The sequence below is a fragment of the Lithobates pipiens genome, unplaced genomic scaffold (assembly GCF_037356315.1).
Source record: "Lithobates pipiens isolate NorthernLeopardFrog02 unplaced genomic scaffold, aLitPip1_a1.2 Scaffold_44, whole genome shotgun sequence".
Taxonomy (NCBI): Eukaryota; Metazoa; Chordata; class Amphibia; order Anura; family Ranidae; genus Lithobates; species Lithobates pipiens.
Genome location: NW_027507870.1, coordinates 4,314,043 through 4,327,122, shown reverse-complemented (window position 1 = coordinate 4,327,122; position 13,080 = coordinate 4,314,043). Strand labels below are relative to the sequence as shown.

Genomic DNA, 13,080 nt, shown 5'->3' with positions numbered 1-13,080 from the left:
GGGGTGATGCTGGATTGTAGATTCATGATCGATCAATGTAAAACTGGCAGCAAAAAGCGAGAGAGACATTTGTAGGACTAAATGTTATTACCCAAGCGGTATTGTTTAGTTGGTTCCATAGTTTGACATTTTCTAGTAGATTTTCTCATGTTACTCCTATCTCCCTGGGAAAAATAATAATTGCCGACTGTGATCCTGTCTACATATATTTTATTTTTTTGCTTCAGGAAGGTTTGATAAAGCGACCACATTTCTGACCATTCACTCCTCTAATATCGCAGGGCTTGTCTATAATGGTCACTAAGCTTGTGCATTCCGAACAGCTGATAAAATAACACATTGTGGGCCTGTACATGGGCGTCCACAGGTAGGGGCAAGAGGGGGTTGGGGCATGTGTCAGGTAACAACTTGGTTAGTGTTATGTCTTCGCTACATGTTTCCCTGTGTGTAATGCAACATGCAGCTAAACCCTCTTATTCTGAAATAAGCCAGACTGAATGTGGGTGGGTGAAACTATTGGGGAAAAAAAATGCTAAGAAATACATACAATCAATGTATGAAACATACAAAACACAATGAAATAACGAGGCTGCGGATGGCAGTAAGTCCATGATCATGAGCGATGCTGCCTGTAGGGGAGGTAATTTTAGTCCACAACACGTGCTGCAGAGGTGATGGCTGGTTGCTGGTTTCCCCTGTCCATCGGATCTCAAAGCGGGGTTCCACCCTAAAGTGGAATTTCCACTCATCGGAACCCCCGCCCCCGGTGTCACAGTTGGCACCTTTCCAGGGGGAGGGGGGTGCAGATACCTGTCTAAGACAGGTATTTGCACACACTTCCGGGCATAGACTCCCACGGGAGTCTATGCTTCTTCCTGTCCCAGCGCGCTGTCTGCTGGGACACACACGGGTCCCAGAGACAGCGCGGACCATTCCTATTGCGCTGCGCGACTCGCGCATGCGCAGTAGGGAACCGGGAAGTGAAGCCGCAACGCTTCACTTCCTGATCCCCTCACCTAGAATGGCGGCAGCAGCCAAGACAGGGACAGGTCAGGGCAGCACAGTGGTGTAGTGGTTAGCACTTTCACCTAGCAGCAATAGGGTTGCTGGTTCAAATCCTGACCATGACACTATCTGCCTGGAGTTTGCATGTTCTCCCTGTGCCTGCGTGGGTTTCCTCCCACACTCCAAAGACATGCTGGTAGGGTAATAAGACAATGTCCAAAAAAAAATAAAAAAATTGGCCATATTATGTGTATGTCAATGTTGTAAGTGAGTCGGGACTCTACAGGTTAAAGGACCGCATAAATAGCTGCAGATGGACACCAGTGGCAAGAAAATTGCCCTGAGGCAATTCAGTTCGTATAGGTAGCGCTATACAAGTCATTCATTCATTCGGGTGAATGTCCATTTATTAAAAGTCAGCAGCTGTAGTATTTATAGCTGCTGGCTTTTAATCTTTTTTTTTTTTCCAGTGAAATCCCTCTTTAAAATGGAGTCCAAGCTCCCAAGATGCACCTGTTTCCTTTTCTTAGACCGAAGGATGATGGGAGCTTTTATTAAAGCTGAACAGGCTTTGGCTTCTGCAAAAATGGTAAATGTATTCCGGGCTCCATCTAGTGGACAAAATGTAATATTGCAGGCTAAGTTTCCCCACTGGAGGCAGATCGGTTAGTGTGCTAAGAGCACACAACATCCCAGTCCCATGGGCCCATATACTGTATATGGCAGCTGGACAATAAAGTCCACGAGCCAAGGTGCTGCATGAATGCTTTGCAATTGTGTTAATATGCAAAATATGATTGGGTCAAGCCCACAAGTGTTTTTTTTTTTTATCACTCTCCTTCATTTATATTGGCTTTTCAAGACAACAAATGTAATAATTTAGAGGTTGAATGAAAGGTTTAGAGATGGAACGAGTTCTGAAAGTCTTGAAAGTTGGTCAGAAGATTTTTGTACAATAGATCAAAAAGGGGGGCAAATGTGGGGGAAAGAGGGATTTGGTTCAAATGAGGGACAGTCCCTCGAAATCTGGGATAGCTGGTATCTACTGTATGGTTGGTAGGAAATGTGATGAAATTAGAGCATTAGTCTTTAAATAGCATTACATATGTCTCTGGTCCAGTGCCAGGACAAGGTCATCTAGAGCCCGGGGCAAACATGCCAAACTCCCCCTCCCCAAGATGTAAGCGCATTATGTGACAGCAAAACTCCCCTTCCCACCTCAAAAAAATCAAGTACAAATCTGCTCCCCTGCTGAAATCCCCCTCCCAGCACAAATATTTGCACCCCCCTCCTACCTCAAATCCTTTCTCTCCCCAAAACCCCCCCACAAAAAAATATTGCCCATCCTAGCACAAATCTTCTACTCCTCAAATTTCCCCTCTGAGCACAAATCCCCCCCCCCATTCCAAATACCCCTCGATCACCTCTACTAGCACAACCACCCCAAAAAAAATGTTTACCTCTTAGCAAAAATTCCCTTCCCCTTTACTATATCACCCCCCCCCCCCAATTTCTCCAGCTATAACAATTATTACCCCCTGCCACCCCCCAAATCCCCCCCACCCCCCCCCCCCCCCACACACACACACCTTACATGATACCACAGTGCCCAGGGCAGCTTCCCCTCTTGCCCCCCCCCCCCCTTGTCCTGGCCCTGCTCCAGCCCACACTGGGACACTCAGAGACTTGGCAGTGATGGATATGGTTTGGAGGTAGCTCACAGCTAACCTCCCTTATTTCTGGTATGGTCCATGTCTTGGTCTATGAAATGATTTTGGCATTCCTGTGTCCTAGGCCTCCGTGGGTACTCTCTGCATCTTTCTCTGGTCTTCCTTCTGCTGTGCCTAGTTTTGTCTGCGGCTGTGATCGGACTGACAGCGAAATGTGAGTAATTCCACAAATCTAGTATGTGGTGAGGGCAACATTTCCTCCAGCTGAACCCAACCGGAAGATCTAATCTTACCCAACATTTAATCTGCTGTGCATAAGACACCGTGTAGAATATTCAGGTTCCTCCAAAATTGTGTACTCAATGGAAATGCCAGTTTCCCATTTACTATTTAGACCAGTGATGGCGAACCTTGGCACCCCAGATGTTTTGGAACTACATTTCCCATGATGCTCATACACTTTGCATTGTAGTTGAGCATCATGGGAAATGTAGTTCCAAAACATCTGGGGTGCCAAGGTTCACCGTCACTGATTCAGACAATAGTGAACTGAATCCTTATTGGTTGCTGTGGCCTGCTGAACACTTTGATCTGCTTTAATATGCCCGTTTTACACCTTGCAGATGTTCAGTTGTCTGGTGATCTCCAGAAGTCAGTGGCCGATCACCGTGCGATTAGCAGCAGTATGACACGGACCCTCAGGAGCGGAGAGGACCTCCTGGAATCAATGAAGAGGCAGTTAGGGGCCACCAAGACTGAGTTGGAGAAGACCCGTCAGGAGCTGAGGAAAGTGTCACAGGACAATCAGGTTCTGGAAAAAAGTCTGAAGAACAAGGAGGACCTCCTGGAGTCGGTGAACAAAGATCTGATGGCCACCAAGACTCAGCTGGAGAAGACCCGTTGGGACCTAGAGGAAGCGGAACGGGGCAATACCGATGTGAGAAATGCTCTGTTGCAGTGCCAGCAGAAGTCTGAACGTGATAGACAAATATCAGAGGAAACGAGATTGAAACTGGACAAGTGCAACCGAGATATTAGAGGTACTTCTTTCAATTTTTTTTCTCCAAGTAATTTTCAAGTAATTTCACTCCTCAAAAGTTAAAAGAAAAGAATTAAGGTGGCCATTGTGGTCATAAGGCAGTGCTAAGTAGAAGACTAGTATCTGTGTGTCCCCTGCATTGGACTTGAAATGAGTTACAGAAAGACCTTCTTTCAGTGGTCTTGTTAGCCTTGGCCTGTGATTGCCCTGCCAGCTTGTAATATATCATTAGAGGGTGGCTTTAATGGCTTTATACCCAGCATTACTGCCAAGCCTAAGGCAGTCAGGTAAGACAGAGTCAGTTAGCATTTAAAGCTGGTGACAGCAATAACAAATGGGTTCCTGGAGTGTAATTAATCTTGCATCTCGGAAACAAAAAAAGGATACTCAAAAAGTAACCATAGGTCGGACTTTGAAGGCATGAAAACAATGGAAAAATAGAAAAAAAATAACAAAATTTATTGGAAAAAAAAGTACATAAAAATAATCACAGTATTCACGAGTATTAAAAATCATGTAAAATGGTGCAATTTGTACAGTGAGCCCTTGTGCGTCTACGCGTTTCGCCGCTAGGCTTCTTCAGGACACGATCAAGGCTCAGAAAGGTGACAAAAAGAGAGAGAGAGAGCGAGTCTCACTGTCTTATTAATCGTCCTTCCCGTACAAAAATCAGAAAAGTTTTCACCAGTAATAACCAATATGTGGACAACTATCCCGTGTACAGTGACAGGCTGTCTCCCAGGGGCAATTCCTCGCCGTTCCAGTGCATATACTATCCCTTTACGGGCATTGTATGCAGATGGGATATGCAATACCCCATTAGCATTTGTGAGTTCCATCTGCGTTTTCCTTTATTGGACTCCGGATCACTGAATACAGTCTTTATTTTTATAAGACGTCTATATGCCCCTGTTTGAGCAGCATTTCAACTTTAATAGAATTAGCTGGTATGCTGGGTGTCTTTTCGCAAACCTTTTGAAAATTGTCCACATATTGGGTATTACTGGTAAAAAAGTTTCAGATTTTTGTACGTGAAGGTCGATTAATAAGACAGTGAGACTCGTTCTCTCTCTTTTTGTCACCTTTCTGAACCTCGATCGTGTCCTGAAGAAGCCTAATGGTGAAACGCGTAGACGCACAAGGGCTCACTGTACAAATTGCATCATTTTACATGATTTTTAATGCTCGTGAATACTGTGACTATATTATGTACTTTTTTCAATAAATTTTGTTATTTTTTTCTACTTTTTCCATTGTTTCCATGCCTTCAAAGTCCGACCTATGGTTACTCTTTGATTACCCTTTTTTTGTTTCCTATCAAATTTACGGATGTGGCAATGTGAGTTCTCCCTTCTCTTTCATATTTCATAATCTTGCATCTTCTTACAAGTTTGTTAAGCTACTATGTACATTACATATGGTGGGTTTATCGATGTGTGGTGGAATTGATATTTATAGCCCCAGTCTATGGTTTTTCTGCCTTTCCAGTCCTGTTTTTGGGTCACTTTGTGCTATGACTGGATAGAGGAGATCTACACCCCTACCTGACTGGTCATTTTCCTTCATTGGGTTGGGCCTCTCTTCTTGGTTTTCACTATTGAGAATGAAGACTAGAGCAACACAGAAAGGTAGTCCTGGAAGCCTAGGTGTCACGTACCTGGTATAGGAGCCCAGAATGCAGGGAGCGGCCTCTCGTAAGCCTCTGGCTCGAGAATCCCTGGAGGTGGGAACAGGAATTCAGGAGTTCAGAGGGCACAAGTGCCGAACTGGTGAAGGACAAGTCCGGACCTTGAGTAGTGGAGGGGCCACAGGAGAGCTGGAATGTAGACATCCGGCAGACTGGTCAGACAGCAGACGGAAGCAGGTACAGACGGTCAGGCTGGAACAGCAGGTGGCAGACAGCAGACAGCAGCAGGCACAGGCGGTCAGGCTGGAACAGCTGGTGGCAGACAGCGGACAGCAGCAGGCACAGGCGGTCAGGCTGGAACAGCAGGTGGCAGAAGCAAGGTCAATGTACAAGCCGGGTCGGTAACAGGCGGGCAGCAACGGTACACAGGAAGAGGCAGAAGCGTAGTCACACAGGCCGGAGGTCAGAGGCTGGCAGCAAGCAAACGTCGTCAGGAACAAGCCAGGTAACAGGAATCAGGGGCAATCAGGTAGCAGAAGACAGAATAACCGGACACGCTGTAGACTGGACAGCAAGGAGGCACAGTAACAGGTTCCATAAATAGCCCTTTGGGCGCCAAGAACGGTCGCACGGCGTGCGTACCATCGCGCACCCGCATGTTCCTGTTCGTTCCATCACGCACCCGCGTGCGCTCGTTCGCAACATCGCGCACCCGCGTGCGCCCGTTCGTACCAACACGCACCCGCGTGCGTCCGTTCGCGCCAGCGCGCGTCCATGGATACTGATTAGTTCTCAACGTGGGGATTCCGTGAGCAGACCTTCCATATGCCACTGGATTCCGAGGACAACCATGACACTAGGGTTATCCTATTGGTACAGGAGTTGTGGTGGTATTTTTAGGAGTAGGACGTGTCCAGATTCTGGCTTGGCAGTAGACATGTGTGTTTTTGTTTCATTGCGATTCGCTTTTTTGGCCAAAAATTTTTTTTTCAGAGATTCGGAATGTATAGGAATCACCGAATGGACAAAGAAACGAATCGCAACTAATCCAAGACCCGTTAAAAGTTAAAAGACGAACGAAGGTTCGCAGTTAAAGGACCACGGAAACGCTCTACCCGCGGACATACGCTCAGAAGAAAACTATCTGGCCTTCAGGAAGAAGCTCAAGACCCATCTCTTCTGAAAACCCTGAGGGACACATTACCAAATTTGTTTGATTCGGATGACGTCTAATGATGCAGTAGTAGTTCAGGCCCATCGGGAAATGAATTACATTGTTCAAATTCGTTTGATAATTCAGATAACAAATGGACCTGAATTTTGTTCCATTTGTTAATTCGGATGGACATGACACCAATTAATATTGTCCAATCAGCTCATGCTATTTTCTCTTGGTGGGTTGGATTAGCGTACGAAAATATTGAATCCTTCTGATTTGATAAAATATTGAATATATAGCAATCTGCCAGGAAAAACTGCAAAATTCTTTAAAACCACTGGACCAAATTATACACTATATTGTCAAAAGTATTGGGACACCTGCCTTTACACGCACACATGAACTTTAATGGCCTCCCAGTCTTAGTCCGTAGGGTTCAATATTGGGTTGGCCCACCCTTGGCAGCTATAAGAGCTTTAACTCTTCTGGGAAGGCCGTCCACAAGGTTGTCTATGGGGATGTTTGACTATTCTTTCCAGAAGCACATTTGTGAGGTCAGGCACTGATTTTGGATGAGAAGGCCTGGCTCGCAGTCTCTGTGCGGGCCAGTCAAGTTCCTCCACCCCAAACTCGCTCATCCATGTCTTTATGGTCCTAGATGGGGCTGGTGACTGACCGAGGGGGTTGCAGGAGACCGGAGGGGGGGGGGGGATGTAGTGGTGTTAGTGGGTGGATTGCCACCCCCCCCAAGAATATACCACCAGCCGCCACTGCTGAGCCCAATATTGATCCAGTGCTGTGCCCGAGAGCAACGTCTCTCTCCGTTCTCTCTTCTCACTGGACAGATTAATAGCAGAGGGATTGAATGAATGAATGATTTGTATAGCACTGCAAATGTGAACTGAAATCGCCTCAAGGCACTTGGTCCTTCCTGTGTCGTTCTGCTTCTTAGAAGAGGTGGGTCTTGAGTTTTTTTTCTGAAGGTCCAATGGTTTTCTTCCATGCGGATGTTGGGATTAATTGCTTCTGCTGCTGCCAACTAAATCCTGTGACAAGGGAGTAGTGGGGGTGGGGCAAAGCCCTGCTGTCTATGTCTATGAACACAGGCAGAGGGTCTAGGGCAGTGGTGGCGAACATTGGCACCCCAGATGTTTTGGAACTACATTTCCTATGATGCTCATGCAATCTGTAGTGTAGTTGAGCATCATGGGAAATGTAGTTCCAAAACATCTGGAGTGCCAAGGTTCGCCACCACTGGTCTAGGGAGTGAGCCTGCACCAGTACCCCCTTTAGCAAGTGGCCTGCTATGGGGGTACTGGGAAGGCAGGAGGAGCAAGGAATGCCAGTGGGGGACCTGAGAAGAGGAGGATCGGGGCTTCTCAATGCACAACCACAACACAGGGCAGGTTTTTGCTTTTACTGGTGTAGGGGGACCGTGCTATCAAAATCTGAAGAGAAAAGAGTGATGGGCATGTCACCTGCTGGAGAAGTCCCAGCTATAAAACATTGTCCATCACGTTGTTCTCCCCCAGTCCTAAGTCTCTGATTCTTCTTGTCTTTCAGATGTTTGTCCTGAAGGATGGGTCCTCTATAGAAAGAAGTGTCTCTGGTTTTCGAATAAAGAAAAAGACTGGAGAGACAGTGAATCAGATTGTAAAAGTAAAGATTCCAACCTCATCGTTGTGCCGTATTCTGACACCGATCTCAAGGTAAGGACCATACAATACAATGGGAATCAGATATTCCATCGATGGCGATTTTCTCAAAAATGTAACAAATCCAGGACAGTTCTCCTATATCACAAAACCATTGTGTCCAGACCTTCACCTGGACAACAAACCTCAAAGAGTTTATTCAAGGTGTATGAATGGCTCTATGTTTAGGATGTTCCTTCATTGTCAATTACAATTCTACTTCCTCCTCTCCTCTTGCTCTCTCTGTCGAGGGTTCCCCAAGGACCCGCTTCCTGATTGGCCGGGAGGAGAAACAGGCCATTTGCTAATGTCATACAACAGGGTGGGCTCAGGGTGCAGTACTCTGTACCTCGAAGCCCACCTTTTTTGAAGCCAATTAGAGCTTCAGCTTAAAAAAAGTAAAAATCCATAGAAATCCATGCATCCGGTGCCCCACATGTAGATTAGGGGGCTAGGCACATAGATAGGGGGAGGGGGCGCCCGTAATGAGTGACCACCACTAGTAGAGGGAATGAGGGGGAGCTTATACTGAGCAAGCAAGACTGGCTGTGATACACTTTCACAGCCTGCACTACCTCTGGCCACCACTGGAGAGACACTCCCATGCAGCTGGCTGACCACACACAGGCAAATATAAATCTTACATACAATCTGGTGCACTCTAATGCCCCGTACACACGATCGGATTTTCTGACAACAACCGTGGATTTTTGTTTGAAGGTTGTTAGCTCAAATTTGTCTTGCATACACACGGTCACACAAATGTTGGCCAAAAATTGCGAACGTGAGAGCTCGGGTGTACAACACGTACGACGGGACTTTAAGCCCTTGTACACACGGTCAGAGATTCCGACAACCAAATCCGTCGGATTTTGTAAGACGGATTTTGTCCGAAACTGTTGTATACACACGGTCGGATGAAGTTGTCGGAATGTCCGATCGTTCAGAACGTGATGACGTTATTTTGTTACGACGGGACTATGTTCAGGCTAGTAGCCAATAGCTTTGATGTAGGAATTTGATCTGAGCATGCGTGGCACTTTGTCCGATCGGAATTCTCTACAAATGATCGGAGTATGTCCGATCGGAGCATTTTGTCAGAAAATATTTCCGGCAAGTTGGAAAATTTGGTCCGACGGATATTCCGACAGAAACAGTCCGATGCAGACCACACACAGTCGGAATATCCGACAAAACGCTCCGATCAGACACATTCCGTCGGAATCTCCGATCGTGTGTACAAGGGCTAAAAATTAAGTTCAATAGCCAGTGCGGCTCCTTCTGTTTGATTCCGAACATGCGTGAACTTTTGTGCGTCGGACTTGTGTGCATATGATCGGACTTTCCGACAAGTTTTGTTGGTGGAAAATTTGAGAACCGACTATCAAATATTTGTTGGCGGAAATTCCGACAGAAAATGTCCGATGGAGCATACACACGGTTGGACTTTCTGACAACAAGCTCACATCGAACATGTATGTGGCATAAGGGTTGGGGAGCAATCTAGCAATTAGCACACACTGGAGCAAACCTGGCAGTATGCTGCAGCTGGGAGAACATGACTGCCAGTTTCTTGTCCTTCTTGGGCACCCCCTCTCTCTAGGCTTACATTACTGCCTTCCTCAACCTGGGTACCATCATCAGAGCTTTCAAAAAGCTGTGCATCTTCCTGCGGCATGTACCCAACACTATGGTTGAACAGTTCGGGGGACTCCTCCATGCATGATGGTGGGGCTAGGGAAGGAGTGAGTGCTGACGTTGAGCCGATGGAATAGGTCGCTTTGGTAGCTGCATTGGCAGGCAAACTACTCTGAGCCTGGGTGACAGGATAAGGAGGATGAGGATGGCTTAGTTATCCACTCTACCAACTCTTCTGCATGTTGTGGATCAACAAGGCCAGCTACCGAAAAAAAAAAAGGACAAGTGTGCCTCATGGCCACATGCTGAGGATGCACTGTATATATATATATATATATATATATATATATATCCACTGTATCCAGTTAGCTAGATCTCACTTTAGTCATCAGTTCCTGGTGTACTCTTTCTAATCTACTTCAGGCAGGCAGGTGATTCAGTTAGCTGCAGTGTATGTAATATATACTTACTATGTATATATATATATATATATATATATATATATATATGTGTGTGTGTGTGTGTGTGTTTATGTATGTGTATATATATATATATATATATATATATATATATATATATAAATAATGTATGTATATATTACATACACTGCAGCTAACTGAATCACCTGCCTGCCTGAAGTATATTAAAAGGAGTACACCAGGAACTGCCTGACTAAAGTCAGATTTAGCTAGCTGGATACAGTGGATATATATATATATATATACACTACCGTTCAAAAGTTTGGGGTCACCCAAACAATTTTGTGTTTTCCATGAAAAGTCACACTTATTCACCACCATACGTTGTGAAATGAATAGAAAATAGAGTCAAGACATTGACAAGGTTAGAAATAATGATTTGTATTTGAAATAACTTTGTTTTTACATCAAACTTTGCTTTCGTCAAAGAATCCTCCTTTTGCAGCAATTACAGCATTGCACACCTTTGGCATTTTAGCTGTTAATTTATTGAGGTAAGCTGGAGAAATTGCACCCCACGCTTCTAGAAGCAGCTCCCACAAGTTGGATTGGTTGGATGGGCACTTCTGGCGTACCATACGGTCAAGCTGCTCCCACAACAGCTCAATGGGGTTCAGATCTGGTGACTGTGCTGGCCACTCCATTACCGATAGAATACCAGCTGCCTGCTTCTGCTGTAAATAGTTCTTGCACAATTTGGAGGTGTGTTTAGGGTCATTGTCCTGTTGTAGGATGAAATTGGCTCCAATCAAGCGCTGTCCACTGGGTATGGCATGGCGTTGCAAAATGGAGTGATAGCCTTCCTTATTCATTTATTTAATGAAGATGCCAGTTGGGGACCTGTGAGGTGTCTGTTTCTCAAACTAGAGACTCTAATGTGCTTATCTTCTTGCTTAGTTGTGCAACGCGGCCTCCCACTTCTTTTTCTACTCTGGTTAGAGCCTGTTTGTGCTGTCCTCTGAAGGGAGTAGTACACACCGTTGTAGGAAATCTTCAATTTCTTTGCAATTTCTCGCATGGAATAGCCTTCATTTCTAAGAACAAGAATAGACTGTCGAGTTTCAGATGAAAGTTCTCTTTTTCTGGCCATTTTGAGCGTTTAATTGACCCCACAAATGTGATGCTCCAGAAACTCAATCTGCTCACAGGAAGGTCAGTTTTGTAGCTTCTGGAAGGAGCTAGACTGTTTTTAGATGTGTGAACATGATTGCACAAGGGTTTGCTAATCATCAATTAGCCTTCTGAGCCAATGAGCAAACACATTGTACCATTAGAACACTGGAGTGATAGTTGCTGGAAATGGGCCTCTATACACCTATGTGGATATTGCACCAAAAACTAGACATTTGCAGTTAGAATAGTCATTTACCACATTAGCAATGTATAGATTATATTTGTTTAAAGTTAGGACTAGTTTAAAGTTAGCTTCATTGAAAAGTACAGTGCTTTTCCTTCAAAAATAAGGACATTTCAATGTGACCCCAAACTTTTGAACGGTAGTATATATATATATATATATATATATATATATATATATATATATATATATATATAATTATAATACACTACAGCTAACTGAATCGCTTGCCTGCTCAATCTAAATGAAATGACACCCTCTCTTGGTCAACGCCAGCAACACACTACACAGGGCCAACGTGTAGGCCACCTTATATAGTTTGGGGAGTGGAACTTAACCCCCTGAGCCATAATTGGCCAAAGGCTCTCTTTGCTGAGGGCGCTGTGATTGGCCAAAGCATGCAGGTCATAGTGCATGCTTGGCCAATCATCAGACAGCAATGCACTGCGATGTCGCAGTGTATTATAGGGCATGACGCACCACTCGAATTAGGCGCGGATGCCCCATAATGTTCGTGCTTCGATGAATGCTCGAAGAGCCGATGTTCGAGTTGAACTCATGTTCGACCCAAACATAAAGCTCATCCCTATCAGAGACTGGAGACACATCACAGGAGATAGGGAGAAGACTGGAGACATGCTACATAAAACTGACTGAAAATAATGATCCTTATCATTGTGTAAAGCTTTGTGAATTGAGCCCTTTGTGTCTGTTCACAACTGTTATTTTTTGCATCAATGCTTTAATTTTTATTTTTAGAAATTCATAGGGGAAAAATGGGGAAGCTACTGGGTTGGAAAGGAATGGAATAAGGAGGAAGAAGTTTGGAAATGGCCCAAGGACTATTCATCAAGCAGGCAAGTATGACACAATTCCTTTTGCTAAGATGCCTAAATTTGATCTCCTGGCACAAAAACTTTCATTTAAAGCGGAGGTCCACCTTAAAATGGACCTCCGCTCATCGGAATCCCCCCCCCCCTCCGGCGCCACGATTGGCACCTTTCAGGGGGGAGGGGGGTGCAGTTACCTGGATAATCCAGGTAACTGCACCCACTTCCGGGACAGCTCTCTGCGTAAAGGGGCGTAACTTACGCCCCTTTCTGCAAGTGCCCGCCCCTTCCCGCAAGTGCCCCGCTGCCTGCTGGGAAACACACAGCTCCCAGAGGCAGCGGGGAGCGTCCTTATTGCGCAGCGCAATTTGCGCATGCGCAGTAGGGAACCGGGAAATGAAGCCGAAAGGCTCCATTTCCTGATTCCCATACCCAAGATGGCGGCGGCAGGACCCGACAGACGACCTAGCGATCGGCTTCGGGTGCCGACATCGCGGGCGCGCTGGACAGGTAAGTGTCACTATTTTAAAAGTCAGCAGCTGCAGTATTTGTAGCTGCTGGCTTTTAAAAAAAAAAAAAAAC

General features: G+C 45.4%; 1 protein-coding gene across 1 annotated transcript in view; it reads left to right on the top strand.

Annotated features, from left to right (window-relative positions):
• The window catches only part of LOC143956841 (uncharacterized), a 36,356-nt gene extending 23,821 nt beyond the window's left edge, over nt 1-12,535 (top strand). The window contains exons 3-6 of the mRNA XM_077467014.1: nt 2,800-2,889; nt 3,299-3,715; nt 8,064-8,209; nt 12,428-12,535. Of these exons, the coding sequence (XP_077323140.1) occupies nt 2,800-2,889; nt 3,299-3,715; nt 8,064-8,209; nt 12,428-12,535 (761 nt within the window). The remainder of the gene's footprint in view (nt 1-2,799; nt 2,890-3,298; nt 3,716-8,063; nt 8,210-12,427) is intronic.
• Nucleotides 12,536-13,080: the final 545 nt, after the last annotated feature.